This window comes from Takifugu flavidus, chromosome 5 (assembly GCF_003711565.1).
Source record: "Takifugu flavidus isolate HTHZ2018 chromosome 5, ASM371156v2, whole genome shotgun sequence".
Lineage (NCBI taxonomy): Eukaryota > Metazoa > Chordata > Actinopteri > Tetraodontiformes > Tetraodontidae > Takifugu > Takifugu flavidus.
In genome coordinates this window covers 8,582,695-8,600,671 of record NC_079524.1, presented here as the reverse complement: position 1 = coordinate 8,600,671, position 17,977 = coordinate 8,582,695, and the positions used below count along the sequence as shown (strand labels likewise).

At 43.6% G+C, this 17,977-nt stretch overlaps 2 protein-coding genes across 2 annotated transcripts; one reads left to right on the top strand and one right to left on the bottom strand.

The window, feature by feature from the left end:
- The first annotated feature begins 221 nt into the window (after positions 1-221).
- Positions 222-13,777, top strand: pgm5 (phosphoglucomutase 5). Its single transcript, XM_057033517.1, has 11 exons — positions 222-712; positions 1,779-1,941; positions 2,066-2,212; positions 2,324-2,449; positions 2,553-2,743; positions 3,694-3,848; positions 7,973-8,088; positions 9,525-9,660; positions 10,106-10,289; positions 12,940-13,077; positions 13,264-13,777. Exons 1-11 carry the CDS (start codon positions 455-457, stop codon positions 13,351-13,353), a joined length of 1,704 nt encoding a protein of 567 aa, XP_056889497.1. The 5' UTR covers positions 222-454; the 3' UTR covers positions 13,354-13,777.
- Positions 13,778-14,988: 1,211 nt separating this feature from the next.
- On the bottom strand, positions 14,989-17,051 carry LOC130526313 (transmembrane protein 252-like). Its single transcript, XM_057033870.1, has 2 exons — positions 16,208-17,051; positions 14,989-15,914 (listed from the first exon to the last, which is right to left on the bottom strand). Exons 1-2 carry the CDS (start codon positions 16,459-16,461, stop codon positions 15,698-15,700), a joined length of 471 nt encoding a protein of 156 aa, XP_056889850.1. The 5' UTR covers positions 16,462-17,051; the 3' UTR covers positions 14,989-15,697.
- Positions 17,052-17,977: the final 926 nt, after the last annotated feature.

The following is a 17,977-nucleotide window of genomic DNA, read 5'->3' as shown; positions in this document are numbered from 1 at the left end:
ACTTCTAACTTTGCCCCCACTGCTGAAGGGTCCCGGACAGAATCGCAGCAGACACAGGCAGTGTCCGGTTGCAGGACGGTCCCGACACAATTCCCCTCTACCATCAGTCAAATGGCTATTTTTGGCCAGAGGATCAGCTGAGCCCGTAGCAATCTGGCCCTCCCTGCCACCCCCCCAACCCCCCCCCCCCCCCCCCCCTTGTAGTCAGTTGTTCGGGCTTATTAGGAAAAGAGGGAGTTGTCTCCCAGCAGCTTTAGAGATGCAGCCCTGCGGGTTTTAATAACCCGAGGAGGTGAGCGCACTTCTCCCGGGTGACTCCTTTAACTCTGGCCCTTTCTTGCTCTGCCGCCCCAACACCCCCATCGGAAACTGTATAGGCTGACAAACTTCAACTTTTCTCTTTTTATTTCGGATCCACTGAGCCGCGTCCTCCTGTTGGATCTTAACGAGGAGGATGGAGACGAGCCCCATCCCGGTCTTGACGGTCCAAACCGCCCCCTTCGACGACCAGCGGCCCGGTACCAGCGGGCTGCGGAGGAAGACGGCGGTGTTTGAGGGCAAGAAAAACTACCTCCAGAACTACATCCAGAGCCTCTTGTCCTCCATCGACCTTAGAGACCGTCAGGGATGCACCATGGTTGTGGGCAGCGACGGCCGCTACTTCAGCCGTGCCGCCATTGAGGTGATCGTGCAGATGGCAGCTGCCAATGGGGTAAGAATGGGGGGGTCTTCTTGAGTGATCTTTAAATATGATGATTATCAGGACATTTCACGACATTTGGGAATCTTTGCATCGTTGCTTAACTCCTAAAGGTCACCAGGGATACTCTCAGAATTAATGCCAGTAAAAGCAAAATACATTTTCTCTAAACAAGCTTCACCTTTGGGGTGTGACTATACATCCTTAAATGTCTCTTAAATCTAACCTATTGTTAAGATGGGCATCGGACTATGTTGCTACCTCTTGTTTAGAACATTCAGTATCTTGGGGAAGACTGTAAAGGCAGTTTGTCCAGAATGAGACACAAAAGTTCAAAGTGTCAGCTGTCGAAACACCACCTAAAACTGACTGAGGGGGGAGATAGAGAGGAAAGAAGCTGAGGCATCTTTGTGGTTGACTTGGGCATGTTCCAAAGGAAAATGTGATTCATTTCTTTTGACAGCCATCCCTTCTTTGCTGTTGTCAGCCTTATCAGCACGTCCACCCATCCTGCATCCTTGTCCTCTCTCCATTAGCCCAGAACAAACCTGAACGCTCTGGTGTCATATTGAAACAAAGGTCATGATCACAGAGACAAATCTTACATTACTAGCCATTAAGATGTAAGCAAAGTGGGAACTAAGAAATTGCTTAAAACACAAACTTTGCAAACAACCCGTGTTGACAAGTTCTTTTCTTCAAAGAGCTGCTTCAGTTCTTTATATACAAGCAACATGTGGGACATTAGGAGGATACATTGACGTCAGGAGAATAAATTCTTCACCGGTGAGCACACATTTATTTAGAATAGCTGATATGTGGGGGAATTATGGGATGCTGGCCGTGTTGCACTTTGAAAGCAGCATTAGTGAATAGGGAGATTGAGGCAACCTCTTGAAGTGGATCATCTCCAGGTTTTACAGTAGAGCACGTTTCAGGCCTGGTTTAATACCAGGTCCAACTACGCTCTTCCATAATTTCCTTCCATAATTTTATTTTAGCAGACTATTTTAACAATTTTTTAGGTTTTGTTTTTTATACATTTCATTGATGGCTCACTCATATCTGCGTTGTTCAGATCGGCAGGCTGGTTATCGGACACAATGGCCTTCTGTCCACCCCCGCTGTCTCCTGCATCATCAGGAAGATCAAGGCCATAGGTGGGATCATCCTCACAGCCAGTCACAGCCCCGGAGGCCCTGTTGGAGACTTTGGGATCAAGTTCAATGTGGCGAATGGAGGTATGCTCTGAGAACGTGTTCTTGTCACGTCCCTGACAATTATTCATATCACAAGCAAGAGCTGAGACTGGAGGAGTGAATAACTAACAAACGAATTAAATAACTGATAAATATTATTTTGCAGGCCCGTCTCCAGACACGGTGATGGAGAAAATCTCCCAGGTTAGTCGGACGCTAGAAGAATACGCCATCTGCCCCGACCTCCGCATTGACCTGTCCAGGCTGGGAAGACAGGAATTTGACCTCGAAAACAAATTCAAACCCTTCAGAGGTACAACAGATGCTTTGTTTTAAAACAGGATCTATCAGGCCAACTAAAGAGTCTGATCTTTTTTTTTCTTCAGTTTTGCAAGTTTGAATCAAAGCTTTTCTCTGTCCCCAGTGGAGATCATTGACTCCGTCGAGGTGTATTTGCAAATGCTGAGAAACATCTTTGACTTCAGTGCCATTAAAAGTCTTCTGACGGGACCAGATCAGCTCAAGCTACACATAGATGCCATGAACGGAGGTGGGCCGATTGATCTTGGCTGTATCTTAGGAGCTATTTATGAATTAGCGTTGGGGATCAAAACGTTGTTCCTGCACAATCTCCTTCTCTTATCACATCACAGTCATGGGCCCCTACGTGCGTAGGATCCTTTGCGATGAGTTAGGTGCTCCCGCTAACTCTGCCGTCAACTGTGTCCCTCTGGAGGACTTTGGTGGACAACCACCGGAGCCCAACCTGACCTATGCAAGCTCTCTGGTAGATGCCATGAAAGGAGGTGACTTTGGCTTTGGCGCTGCATTTGATGCTGATGGGGTAAGACTCTAATGTGTAAAAATGAGTTTAGAGGATGTGTTCAGAGCCACGGAGTTGTGTATCAAATGGGTAAATCTTCTATAACTATTAATGTTAATGTATCCAGTGAAGCCTCAGACCCAAAGATGCTGGTGTCAACCAAAGGTTTTGACAAGCAGGCGGAGCCACTATCAAGTTTCCCTTATGTCTTTTTGTCCAATGAACACACATAAATATTCAGGAATGGTCTGAAACAACTTAATCTGTTTAAATAATGACCTTTTGCGGAAAACGGTACGCACGATGGACGGTTTCCTGGGTGTTCTTCAGCGTCACTGCAGCCTACTGAAGCTGTAGCTGACAGGGAAGGTCAGTTTTTAGCCTCCGTCCAAGTCATTTATTGTTTCTTTTTTAAAGGCAATGGGAGACTAAATAGTCCTGGATGCCTGATTACCTCACATAAGCTCATTTTTTCCATAATGTCATCAAATAGCCATGTCCGAATTTTTTACCTCTTTACAGCCTTCGGCAGAAGCAGCTCTGACCCTTCGAGTCTCTTGAATATTTCCATTTAGGAGGTTGCGGTTACATAACACAGCAAGTCAGATCTGTTAAATACTAAATGTTATGAATCCCTTTTCTGTACTGCTGATTTCTCTGAGGGAATTCAAGATTTGACTCAGCGGACATAAATAATGAGGAAAAACGAATGCATTGTGTTAGTCCTTCGAGTTAATTTTATCGACAAACTTCCATGAACACGTTTTGGTTTCTCAGCAGTTAGCTGTGTCAGTATTTGGGGGTTATTTATAAGCTGCAGATTGTGCTGCACTGGTGTTTATTTAAAGGCGCATTCGTTCAGCTGTGCCAGTGTTCGTTGTAATGATGTGTTTATTGTGGATGAGCACGGGCAGAACGAGATATTAATAACTAAATACCGTTTTTAAATACAGCTAAAAACTGTTTTTCAGGACCGGTACATGATCCTTGGTGAAAATGGCTTCTTTGTGAACCCATCAGACTCACTGGCCGTCATGGCCGCCAATCTCGCCGCCATCCCGTACTTCAGACAACAAGGCGTCAAAGGCTTTGCCAGGAGCATGGCCACAAGCACTGCCCTTGACAGGTATGAAAACACATACTCTCTGGATTAAAATGTGCGGTGGGGGTGTTGCCTTCACTTGTCACACTAACACAACTGTTCTTTTACAAACTCTCGCTGCAGCCTAGTCTCTGGAGACACTCGACAGTCTCACATTCAGATTCATCCGCCGCGAATAAGGCTGCAAGATCACATACGCACAGCTCCCACTTACACGTTTACTCACTGCCTATAAATATTGCCCTGTTATGTAACACTTGAGGCGAGTAGAAGGTGCTGAGCGATGAGAGATGATCACAGCCAGCACCTTCCCCATTAACATTGTTCCAAGGAAGAGGGATCCCATCACCGTACCCCACTCGCCCTAAAGGAGCAACCAGAAAAGACCATTTAATCTAAGACCATCTTAAATTTCACCAAAATGTTGTTTGCAACATGCTAAAATTTATAGTTTTGCATTGAAAATCACCTTAGTCGGAATATTTGCCTCCAAAGTTATTCCCAATAATAAAAAAAAATCAGAAATTAATCAAAATTAAACGCAAAATCACCAAATCAGACGAGGTATTTACACAGGTAGCATTATCACTATAAGCAACAGCATTGAGGAAATGAACCAGTTCCAAACTACAAACTACAATAACTTAGGGTGACATCTTTATTTGCATACCACATGGACCTGTGGTGTGTTATGGTGCTGTGTTTCTAGTTTCACTGCTCATTGAGTGGACCCTTCTCCCCCCCTCACACCCACACAGAAGAAATTGGCCTTTTTTTTAGTTAATAGAGCAGATGTCCTTTATCTCTCCATTGCCTTTTCTGCATTAATGTAATTTAATTTCCTGTAAAAGTCTATTAGAATTAACTTAAAATTAGATGTCTATTACAGATGAGGCCCAATCTATAAATAAAACTGCTCCAGAAATGAGGATTTGTCTTAGATTATAAGATTTTTTTTCCTTTTTCCTCCTCCTTAATCTAAATTAAACCAACACTCTGTAGTACCCCCCCACCTCTAAGGACCTACTGATAATTACTGACAGGGTCACTTTGTGTAACTCTTAGCTTCATAACCGCCACTCAGGTCCACAAAGTGGCACCGCTACTCTCTGGACCCATAATGTATGTATCTGCACATCCTGACAAACACCAGGAAGTGCTGAAGTGTGTTGTGGGATCCTGGAATGGGCCCAGTCCTGATCCTTTTTAGGAGAGAAAGTGGCTTTGGTTTGTGAGTGTTTAGACTGAGCGGCCCTGGCTGTGTGTTTACTTGTAGTCAGGCAAACTACATGTTATAAAAACTTTGATAGATACGATGTGAGTGTGTGTACTTGTGTGTATCCAGGAAACAATGAAAGAAAGGGAAAAGAGACAAAGGGATCAGATTCCAGGGATAGAAGGGGGGCCTGATTTACAGGTGTTACAGCTGTTTGGATGAACGCTTGTGCGTGTGCATCGTGCGTGTTTGAGGACACAAGTGCAGACCGATGCATGGAAGAAGAAAAGCTGTAGTGAAGGAAACATCTGCCTCCCCTTTAACCAGACTGCTGAGGAAGGATGTTGGAGGGCAAAGCTTGTTGCTTGCTGTTACCATACACGAATGTATCCAAGTTCTTCACGCCTGCTTAGGTTTAAAAAGGTTCAGAGTCAAACGCTTACTGCTGCAGTGCCGCTGGAATGTCTCTATATCTCCGTTATGCTTTGGTTCTTTTGTACGCCTGCGGGATTATACAAAGCTGTAGGAATAAATCATAAAAATTTATCCAATTTGCTAAAATCTGTTCCTGTCACCATCTTCAGGAGACCTGTATTACCTTGTAAAATGATTTAGTTCTTTTATCATGTGTGCTTTTATTTTGTGGAGGAAAAACTGGATTATTGTCACAGAAGGCTTGAATATTATACGATACATCAATGTTTTCTTAGGCAGCACAATGTGGCCAAGTTACACACTGACTCATCACGCACACTGTGAAAAATGTCACGTACGGTTCTGAGTGATGTCCAAAAAATATTCCGTTACAGATTTTTTAAAAACAGTTAGATGCTCACAAGCGGGTCATATTACTGGCTGCTTTGGAAACGGGTTCTGTGAGGCTCATGGAGAACCGTTTCTCAGGTAAACGTCCCGCACGCCGTCTGGCCTGAATGTCATCCTAAAGCTTTTAAGTCCAGGCTCACAGAGGAGGTGAGGAAAGAGGATACTGCATGCTATGTTTGGAAAAAATATGAAGCCAAGGCCAAAAGCTGGTAGTGTTTAGATACGGAGAGAACTCATCCTTCATCCCACTCCTCTGTGTTCGGTGTCATATCACAGAAAAGTACTCAAAGACCGAGTACAGGAGGACAAAGCAGATAGCATGTACATACATGCACATGTGTGTGTGTGTGTGTGCGTGTACTACAGCGCCTGTGTGAATTTACACTCCTTAAATTTGATTGGAGAGTGAGGATGAGCAGATAAACTGAGCTGGTCTTTCTCTGCTCTTCACCATATGGGGACGAACATCCAGGTCTCGTTCGGTTCGGGTTTGTATTTCAATACAAAATGTTTTTAGAAGTTTTTAGTACATCTGCTGCACACCAGCAGTGGTTCCTCTCCCGTTCTAGGCTCAGACCCGTGGCATCCTTGTGGGGGTGCGTTGAAGTGTGGCATAGAGGTACAGGCCACCTGATCCCCATACGTCAGTGCTTGCTTTTCGGGTCTAACCGTTTTAGAATAGTGACCCAGCTTTTTGTAGATGGCCTAGCTTGATGCAGCCACATGTTCAAGGCCACTGTTCTCATCCAGTCAAGATCAGATTGGTCTCTGCCAAACTCAGAGGTTCAAATCAGTCAGGGACTCGTTCGCAATTGAGGGGAAAGTGCAGGAAACCAATGCTGGTCTTTTGTGGAGTGGTCCAGAGTACAGTCAGATCCTCACCTATTGGCACTAAAAGTGGAAAGTAGCTGGAAATGAGCAAACTCCTTAAAAAGTTTAAATACAAATAACTTGGTACTTTCCTGCTTACAAATCCTAACTGATAATAGTGTGGGAAAACCGACGTCGACACACTGTAAAGACTTCTAGTTGAGAGATTACAGCCCCAAATATAAACTTTCCAAGTTTATTCCTCATGTCATACATCTGCCAAAGTCTCTTGAGCAACTGGGAGAGGCAGCATCTGCTGACCCTGGCCTGCAGTTTTTGTATAAATATGAATTTGTCAGGATTTACTATATCAGTATTTCTTAGTTTATTAAAAAAAAAAAGCCCCTCATTTATGTTTGTATATGAGCAAATTCACTAACCTTGGTTGGTGAGTGTTTACTCAGCTCTGTTGCCATGGGGACACTGTTCATACACATGTTCCAATGTAGGACTGTACACTTAGAGCCTCTCAACCTTTTGATTACTCTGCTTTCGCACGTTTTGGCCCCTTATTTTCCAGCAGAACCTATAAAGTGACACCGGCGGGGTCGGTCTCGATGTTTACGACGTGACATTTGCAACTTCAAAAGCTCATCGAGGCCGTGGTTCTGGTTTCTTTTAGGAATGTCAAGCTTTCCGCTCCAGCTCCTATTTCTCCATCTAGGGGGGTAAAAAAGACAGTTTGTGTCATTTTTGCCCTCCTCTTGTAAACAACTCTCCCGGTGGCGTTAAGCTATGTGTTGACGTGCAGCAAACATTTGAAAAAAACCCTGAAGCCACACCCACCTCCAAATATAGTGCAGGGTGAAGCATCCCACAGTTGTTGCATGCTTGCATACCGGATGGACGTGCAAATGAGGAGGTTCAGGCCTCAAATTGCCTTTTGCAAAACCCAGCATCCTGATTCTATTTGTGTTGTTATGTGTTGTTACCCACCCCCCTCCCCCACCCCCAAACAAAAATAAACATTCCAAAAGCACAAACCGTCTAAAAGATAATCAGCCTCCCTCCCTATATCTCATAAATTACAGAGCCTACGCCCTCAAAGAACAATAATAACTGATAAAGTGAGATCACTTTTATCATAAAAATGATTTTTTTAACCCCTTATCCACCGATTGAACTAAAATCCAATTGGAATTGTGACCTTTTCCAGCACCAACCCCATCCCCCAGCTCTCCCAGAACATTTGTTGTTGTCTTACAGTATATGTTTCTTTCTTCCTGTGTGGTTCTAGAGTTGCCAAAGCCATGAAACTTGCGCTGTACGAGACTCCGGCAGGATGGAGATACTTTGGAAACCTGATGGACTCTGGCCGTTGCTCCCTCTGTGGGGAAGAGAGCTTTGGAACAGGTACATTTAAATTAATTATTGCTTTATGATTGAACCTCGCTAGATTTCGACCCTTTGCAGACATCAGCTGACAGACATGAGAAATCAAGCGGTCAACATCATTCATAAGTGGAATCATTGTTTTCAGTTTGGCTCCTCTTCTCCCTCCCTTCCACACATTCACCAGCCTGCTACATGTCCAGAATTGCATCTTGACTAGTCAAAGGCTGCTAATAGATGTGAGGGCTCTGACCCCGACTGCATGTGTAAATAATCTCCATTCTTCTGCTATAAAAGGACAGAGGGGTTCCCTGAATCACACAGCCCCCTCACCCCCCATGTTGACGCACACACCAGCGCAGCCAGAAAATATAAATGTGCACACATGACACACACATGTTTGCCGTCGCCCTTGTCTTTTCATTTTCTCCACTCTCTCTGGCTCTTTTATTCAAAGTAAGGGATGAAATGTCTTTGAAAAACAGAAACGGGGTGGGGGGGGGGGACCACTTTTAATGACGGGAACACGGTCAAGAGCAGATAGTTTTGGCAAGCCCAAATAAGATAATTATTGTCAAGGGGAGAAATGGAAGGAGCAGAGACTCAGAGCACTGAGGACTATGGGAGCTAGGCGAGTTGCCTCCTTGCTTAGCCATGTAAGGCCAAAAGCTTAGCGGGAGCGTCGAGGAGTAAATCTTGAGAGCGGTCGCCACTCCTGCTCTTCTACTAATGCTGATACACTTAGTCAGATACTCACAGAAGAAGCTCTTGCAAGTTATTTCTCACATATTCATTTTTCAAAACTTTTTTTTCTTGTTTTCTTGGACATTTAAAGTGTCAAATAGATGTTTAGACATGGAAAACATCTTTTTTTTCATATAACCTAATTTGCTAATGTTATTGTTAATAATTAAGGTTTTACTTACACACATTTCTTTCCACGTCAGAGGGTGAGATAAAAGAAAACAGACAGCAGGACAGGGATTGAAGGAAAAACAACTGTTGCAAACAGCTGTTGGCAGAACAAAGAGCTCACAGAGCTCACAGAGCTATGAGGTGTTTGGAGAAACATAAAGCCAACAGCTCCAAATTCAGTCAACATGCACAGTTCTAGCTTCAAAATACAGACATTTGTGGATAATTTCAATGGAATGAAACTGCCTAAACAAATACATGCTGCAGTAACTGTCTAAGATAAGACTTTAAAACTAAGGCTAGTTCTTTCCTCTTGTTTCAAGACTCTATGCAAAGCTTTGTTAACAGGCTAGCAACCACAGGCTGCGAAAGAAATGGGACAAAATGAAAACTCCAAAAGAATTAGTCCAAAGAATCTATTTGGCCCCCTGGTGGTAGGCTGCAATTAGGAATTTAGATCCACCGCCCTCCCTTATTTTGGCTAGGACTCTGAATAGTTGTCTGAACGGACTGGGTTGTTTTTGCTTTTGTGTCTCCCGCAGGTTCGGATCACATCCGTGAGAAAGATGGCCTGTGGTCGGTGCTGATGTGGCTTTCCATCATGGCCGCCAGGAAGCAGACTGTCGAGCAGATTGTCAGGGAGCACTGGGCCAAGTTTGGACGTCATTACTTCTGCAGGTAAAAAGGCTCCATAATCCGTAAATTGGTGACTTTTGGAAATGTTTATCACTCTAATGCTCTACTTTCACTTTAAACATGAAGTCAGGGGCTTTATTCAAACCGCAGTATCTTTGATATATGTAAATCAGTGAGCCTGGGGATTTAGAGTCTTTACTCCTCTTGGCCAAATGCCTCAATCTATTTTATCTACCCCTACAACCAGATAGGTCTCCCAGGCCTACACCTCCATCCATTCCTACTCTTGTCCTCCTCACTGCCTTACTGTTCCTATTTTAACCTCTCCCCTGTGAGAGGCATAGATTACTGCAGGCAGTATTCCCACTGACAGTTGCTGGACCTTTCCATTTTCCCACAGAGAGGCTTGCTGATTTCCAGCCATGTAAATGTGGAATTTACAAAGAAAATAACAGGGAATAAGATGTACGTGTCGCCCATTTCTCAGGTTTGACTACGAAGCTCTGGACCCACGCGTGGCCTTTTACCTGATGCGAGATCTGGAGGCCATAATCATAGACAAAGCGTTCATGAGCCAGAGGTTCTCCGTCGGAGATCACGTATACAGTGTGGAAAAATCGGAAAACTTTGAGTACGTGGACCCTGTGGACGGAACGGTGGCTCGAAACCAGGTCAGCGCGAATGTTGCATTACCTCAATAGCGACTGTCGATGCTGCTGCTGCTGCTCTTTAGACATTTCGTGTCTTCTAGACATCAAAGCCAGAACTATTTATTCTCTTTTCACGCATTTCTGCTTATTATTATTTGTGTATATGTGAGGAAAAGACCATGAATTGGGGTTATATTTTGCTCTGACACCATACCTGTTGTACAAGACATCATCTGTGCATTGGTGGCGCCTATTTTACAAACAAACCTTTATCGTCACAAGGGGGCGCTCTCTACACGTTTCTCAGTCTAAATCGAATTTTTCTTTTAGTACTTATATTTTGTTCATCTTCTCCTCATCCGGGGTGTAACATACACAACCGCATGCTGTTGACTTTCCCGTGCTCAGTCGCGTGACTCAAGTAAACAAGCCCAGCCGCTGTGCATCAGAAATGTCGCATTAGAGGTTCTACTAATGTCGCCACAGCCTGTCTTCCATCTTCAAACATGGCGGACATACAGCCCAAATGCTTATACACGCTGATAATGCCTCTGCCAGTGCACCTTCCCCTGTTCTCAACTTCCCTCCCTTCTTTTCCTCCCCCACGCTACGTGTGAAGTTTACCCAGCTGACTGCTGTGCTCAGAAATGTGTGGAAACTCATCCCTGGCGTCGACACTTCCCTATGTGTCTGCGCCACTTAATACCACAAACGCACACGCGTGCTGCGCATGTGGGTGCCCGGTGCTGTCCAGTTGTCTGTGTGCATTAGTGTGAACACATGCACACAACTGCATGTCCTCCACGGATTTACAACTGTGCCTACATTTTATCAGTCGACCTTGTGCACTTTAAAGGTGTCACAGCAGTGCGAGCTGTTTCCATGGTTACAGCACCTGCATGGGTGTGCTCTAACCCAAAATGTGAAGGAACCCTGCTGGCAAATTGTCAGCATCTCCCCAGTCCCCTCAGTGTCTGTTATTACAGCGCACATTCCTCCCAGAACAGAATTATATCAGCTGTCGCCCCTCTTCTGCTGTCTCTCTCTCTCTCTCTTTCTCTCTCTCTCTCTTCCCCTCTCTCTCTCTCTCTCTCTCTCTCTTTCCACGTCAAACGTGCTCAAAGGTGGAAAAGTTTGCTCGCCCGAACACACGGACAACTATGTACAATTTAGACTCTCCTTTCTATAATGTATTGAATTTCTGCATTAATATAAGGTGCAAGAGCATCTAGTCTGTGCGTAATTAACAAATATATCTGCATTTAAAGGCAATAAAAAGTACAAATTGGAAGTTTTTTACATCTGCAAACCCAGCTTGCAAATGTTTGGCCAGATTTTCATGTAGTGAAACATTTGTACTCTTCATCCTAGCTGAGCCAAGCCAACTTGTGTTTATTTATCACTGACTCATCGAAATTTAACTTCATTAAGTTGACAGTTGGGGATAATATTTGCAGATAAGGCAAACCCTGGCAAGGTGGGGTTTTGTTTGTATTTTTTAATTTGTCATCGTTACAGATAATCACATTGCGGTTTTGTGGTAGATTTTACTGTAGTTTGCAGAATCCATATTTATATTCTCAGTCATCAACATTCTTTATTATATTCTGGATTACTGTATATGTAGATGCTGTGTTTTGAATGATGTCCAGATGGAAGAGAGGTGCGGTGCTGGCGCGTGTCCACGCCTGTTCAGCTGACATCTTTTCTTGCAGGCGTTAGCCGGCCTCCTGATAACTGCACCTCTACTGTATTGTTAGAGATGAGCCGACCCACTCAGATCAAGACAAACAGACAGACGGACATCTATAATTTTATTGCTCCTCACACATTGTGACATGTCAGGATAGAGAATTACTGCAAAGGCCAGGTCCATGTAAAGCAACCACATGTCTCTGGAGGGATAGCCAGCATATAGGTGGGGTCTGTGTGTATGAGCGTCTGGGGATGTGTGCATGTGTGTGTGTGTGATTGTGCACTTATGTGTATTTCTGGTTGCATATACAGTATGTGGGGGTGTTGGGGCTTCTTTACTTATTTGTTGTTTTTACCCTGCATAAGGCACTACGAGCCATATCTGAAAAGTGCCACATAAATAAAGCTTGATTTGATTTGACATGATTTGGCGTGTATGGCGTGTACCTCTTGTTTTTGTCTCCAAGTGTAATTCCCGCTAATACGATGCGGCGAGAACCTCTATGGTATTTAGGACGGATAAGAGTCATCCTGAAAACCATTCGTCAAGCTCTTATCTATATTTGGGGTATTCTGAGTTGGAGTTGGGTATTCAGGCCCCGCTGAATCCTGTTGGTTTTCCTGAAAATGCCGATGTTAACTTCACAAACAGTTTCAACTCTATTAGTTTTAAATTTTTAAAAGATGTCGGCTTCATTACAGGGCGCCCCCCCCGCGCGCGCGCGTGTGCGTGCGTGCGTGCCACCGCGCCTCTACCTCCCAGATAGCGTCTACTGCCATCTAGTGGATGTCGTACATATTGCATACCTACCAGAAGTGTAGATTTGTCTTCTGACTTTCATTTCATTCAGTTTCTTTTTTCCTTTTGTCTGTATTTAATACCTAATCCTACAAGATACCCAAACACGTACAATAATCATGACATTCTTAAAAAAAAATGCATTTGAAATAAAAGCTCTTTCATGTCTGTTTGAAGGGTCTAAGGATCATCTTTAGCGATGCTGCCCGTCTCGTGTTCCGTATGAGCGGCAGTGGAGGTGGGATGGGTACCACCATCCGTATATATGCCGAGAGTTTCGAGAGGGACCCCGAGAGACACAACAGAGAGACGCAGGTAAGGGGGGTCGGGGGGGCGTGTGTCTACAAGGTGCGGTGCATCTTTTCTAAATAACAGCTTTGGAAAAAAGAACGATTGCTCTTAATCAGATGTTTGCATTGAGCTCAGTTGTGATGCTTTAAATCACACAAGCTCCATCATGTCTTATACATCCACAAACTGCTGATGTAATGTTCCCTGCAGGTGGTGCTGGGCCCGCTCATTGCCATCGCCCTGAAGATCTCCAACATCCATGAGAGGACAGGACGGCGTGGTCCAAACATCATCACATGAGCAGCACACACACACACCCACACACACACACACAAATGCGTGTACCGGGAAAAACAATACGAGGCCCTTAAACCACTCCATTTGCTAATCTGCGACTCCCCTGTCTGAAGCTTGGTTTCTCATTTGTATTATCTCGACGGATGTTTAAACCGAAGGCGCTTCACCTGTGAAAGAATGTCTGTTTTGCACGCTGCTCTCACTCACCTGTCTCTGCAGAGGCTCTTTTTAATCAGCGCCACGGATGAACATTGAGCAAACCTATTACGGATGTGCAGACTTCCTGTTGATTTTTGAGGTGTGCTTTTCACTCTTCTGGTTTTCACCCCTCATAGTGCTTGTGCCTGTCCTCTAATAAGTCCTAGTAGTGAGGAGAGAATTGAAACTTTGTCGGAAAAGTGTAAAATAAATGAAGACGTGCTTTACAGCTGATTTGTCAGTGTCTTCAATTGGCATAAAATTATTGCGGCTATCGTTACTCTCACAAAGGCACTATGGGAAAAATATTTTTGAATGGTTTAACAGCTTCACAGCTGCTTGAAATAGATTCCTCTTTTTCTTTTTTGATATCGCTCTCTGAAAATTGAATCTTGCAGGGCTAATGGGGACAAATAAGGAGACGTTAAGTGTGAGGAAATAACGCCCTCAGGCATTTTTAGATTTTAATTAAGGACCTTCGTAATTAAGAGCTCAACGCTGTGCTGATGCTGTGTATCAGGCTGTGATTGAACATCCTTGAGCAGCAGATCGGATCACTGCCGAGCGCCGCGCGTACTTCTGAAGCTAACACTGGAGCCGCTCAGTTGAGATAAGAAATGAGGAGCGTTGATCTTTATATGGGCTCTGGGAGACGCAGCGAGGAGAAACTCATAAACTCGCTGATTACCATCATTACGAGGTGAGGATATGCAGGTGGATATCCGCATGGATGTGATCGTTCAGCCGGCCAAATACCTGCCAGACATCACAGCTTATTGGCCCATCCACCTGTTTGATCACGTCAGGGGTCACTTCGGCTCGCTTGCATTTTTAGCTGCGCCGCACAGTTTTCTAACATCTTTTAAAAGATCTTATCAACCAAGATTCATGTTTTTCATTTCCGATGCGGAGGATAATGGCTAAGCTGCAGAACACCAATATCTTTACCGAGGTAAATTTCTTAACTGATCAGAATGAGTGATTTTATGTAATATTATATTTTTTGCAGCAATATGTCAGCTCCTCATTGACTTACATGATAACTGAAGAGACTTTTCCACACCCAGATATCTCTGATTAAAGGGGAACAGTGCCTGAAGATTTTAGGTCAATGAACATCTGCACAAACTCTCCTGAGTGACATGGATCAAAGTTATTCAGTATAACTGACAAGAGTCACAGTAATACTGAATAATGCTGCTTTTGCAGCATAGCATCGTTAAAACAAGAGTTGAGAGTCCCTTGACCCTTCCACAGGCGTGGTCCATCAAGGTTCAACTACAGCTTTACAACACGTGTTGTAAATCCAGTTTTACCTAAACGTACAGTGTTTACTGTAGATTTTGAGGACTGTGGGTAATAATCATAAACAGCAAGTTGAAAACGAACAAAAAAACAACTTATGGTTTTCTCTCATGTGAAAAGGACACCTAGACAAAATAGAAAGCTACAACCAACCCACTTTAATATCAAAAGATGAAACAAAGATAACTTAAAGGCTAAGAAAGAGATTGGTTTTCATGGACTAATGTCCATCAATTTCCAGACTTGCCTCGTTGTCGGTCAGATCCTCCTGGTCTGCATGAAGACATCCAGTCTTAAGTATTCATGGAGTATTGGATCCTTGAGTGTCTAACATGCTGTCAATACTGTTGATGATGCGTAAAAGTCTTTAGACGTTTGTCTCCTGAGTCCCCTCGATCATCTCCGTTACGCTATTGCTGGTTATTTGAGTTTTTGTCAGGAAGCTTATTGTCATGAAACACAGTTGTCACCTGGGGAAGCGTAAAAAAGACATTATGAGACAAAACTAAGGGTTGCTGCGGGTCTGTGGACTATTCAGATAAAAAAGATTTTTTTTAAACACATGATTAAAAACATTTATCATCTCCTGCACACACGGGGATGATACAAAAAAAAAATCCATTTTCTTTAGTTTTTCCTAAAAAAATTGATCCAAACGGGTTCACACTGTCCTTGTCTGGAAACAGTAACAAACAAAGGGTCCAATTCATGCACGTCTCTGCGGTGATTGCAACATTGCACACTTTTCCAGAGTCATTGACCTCCGTTCACGCCCTTCCGATCAGCCAGGAAAGCAAAGATGTCGAAAATCAAAGTTCAGGTTGTGGCTTGGGTCTTGGGCCCACTACAGCGCGTGCTGCTGCTGGATACACCCCGTCTCCCTGTATGGAGGAGGCTGCTCCCAGCTCCACGTGCAGCCCAGAGCCTCCGAGCTGTCCTGGCTGTACAGAGGAGGCGCCGGGCCCACCGCCACATCCACACCGACGGCCGTGACCAATTCTGGTGCAGCTGGCTGCCTGTCGCGTTGGGACTGCTCGTAAGATGGAGGGAAAGAGTCCGGCCTGCCGAGAATAGATACACGCCGCTGGTTTGGAAACGTTTCATAAATGTGCCTCTTCGGAAATGTGCTCTTCTTTATTTACAGTGCACGAGAATGATATACATTCTGATGCTCTTTAACATTTGCCTTTCAATTATTTCAATAATTACTGTGTTTGCAGCTACAAATCACCATTTTTATGTGTTTACATTATCTCTGACTGACGATAGTCAACTTTATCCTCTTCACAGTATCTCACACAGCTTTTTTTTTTTTAAAGCATAATGAACTTCCCATAGCTTCAAGTGTTCTTACCTTGCAATAGTGTAGACCTGGATGTGCTGTTGACGTACTGTCTTGTACAGTTGTCTTTTCATCCTATAACTGGTCCAAAACAGTGTGAAGAAGAGGACAGCCAGGAGGCCAAACACGACAACGCATGATATGATTACTTTGTACTTTTGTTCCTTCTGTAGAGATATCAGGTAGGTCCCTCCGCAGATCAGTACCAGGCTAGCAGCGTACAAAAGGAAGTGGGTGAGGGAGCAAATTTGCCTTTTGGGAACCATGATCTCTTAGGTCTCTCTGCTTGGTGAAAATCAGAGTTGCCGTCTTTGTTTTTTCAAGGAAGGACAGTCGTAGCAGGAGCGCCTTGCGGAGTCTTTCATAACGTGTGCGCCTGTCTAAAGTGTCCCTTTAGATTTAAGGAGGTTGCTGGAATGTTTTCCAGCCCTCTTAGTTGTAGATTAACAAAGTATTAATGCAAAGTCAGTGGAAAGAAAGAGAGACAAAAGCACAACCAGAGCAAAACATCGAGTTAATGGAACAACATCATTGAAAAGTAACAGTGACTTTTTTTTTTGCTTCAGTTGATTCTCGATGAGAACAAAGTTACCTGTAATTAACCCAAACATAAAGTTAGATTTGAAAAGTTTAGATAAGAAGAAGAAATCCTTTATTAGTCACACAGTGGGGAAGTGACTTTTTTCTTCTTCCAAGGAAACATGCAGTTTTACACAAATATACAATGATCACATGTACATGCAGTAACTACAGGAGAGGTGACAGAGGGAATAGATTGCCCTCAAGAGGTGCTTTGAGCATTTTGGGGGCTCACTGCACTGCTGAAGGGCACATCAGCAGTGCTCTGCTGGTACCTCTGGTACCTCTACTCCTACCAGTCCACATCTCCAATTTAGTTCGCAGCCAGGGATTGAACCAAGAACTGTCTGACTTCCATCATACTCCAGCTACCACCACCAAATGCACGTGCCATATGTGTAATTGTTCATTAATATTTTTTAGCTGTGTCACCCAGAAAACTACTGCAGCTGCAGATGGTTGGACAAAAACGAAGATGGACGGACCAAGGACGCAGCCCTGCGGTCCTCCGGGTGAGATTGCATTTTCTGCAAGAGAAAAGTGAAATCTTTTCTCCCCACATCAAGTAGATTTAACTTTAGCTGTTTTCCACAGATAAATATTTATATTCAGGCATCATTTTAGTTTGATTCTATAAAATGATGGGTGGGGACAGGATGTTTAAATTTTGAATGAAAGACATAAGCAGGGATCAGAAATGGCAAGTTCATGATAGCAAGTGTTGAGTATCTTTCAGTGCTCCGTACCTTGGCCCACATTGTTAAATGTAGTTGTAGAATTGTTTTATTACAGTAAAAATATGACTTCCCTGTTACGTAAAGATGAATATTTGATTTCTGAAGCAGATCAGATGTTCCAAACACCAGCTTTCAAATAATCTGGAAAGGAGGTAAGTAGTTGTAAAGTGGTCGTAAATTTTACTATTTGCAAAGGAAGACGAATTCTCAGTGTCACCAAGACATAATCAACTCTCTTCTTCCCTTTTTTTACAGAATCATAAAAGATTTATTGCACTGATATGATCAGATTTAAAGCTTTGCATTCACTCTTTGGACAAAAAGAAAGTCTAATGTTGCCATTTCTTCCTATTTTGTTCAATGCTATGTTCTTAGCTGCTTTTTTATAGGGAGTTTTACATTTGAGAGGGCGCTTGATGCCCATAAACGCCTCTTGTCATTCATTGGATTGTCCATATAAGTAAAA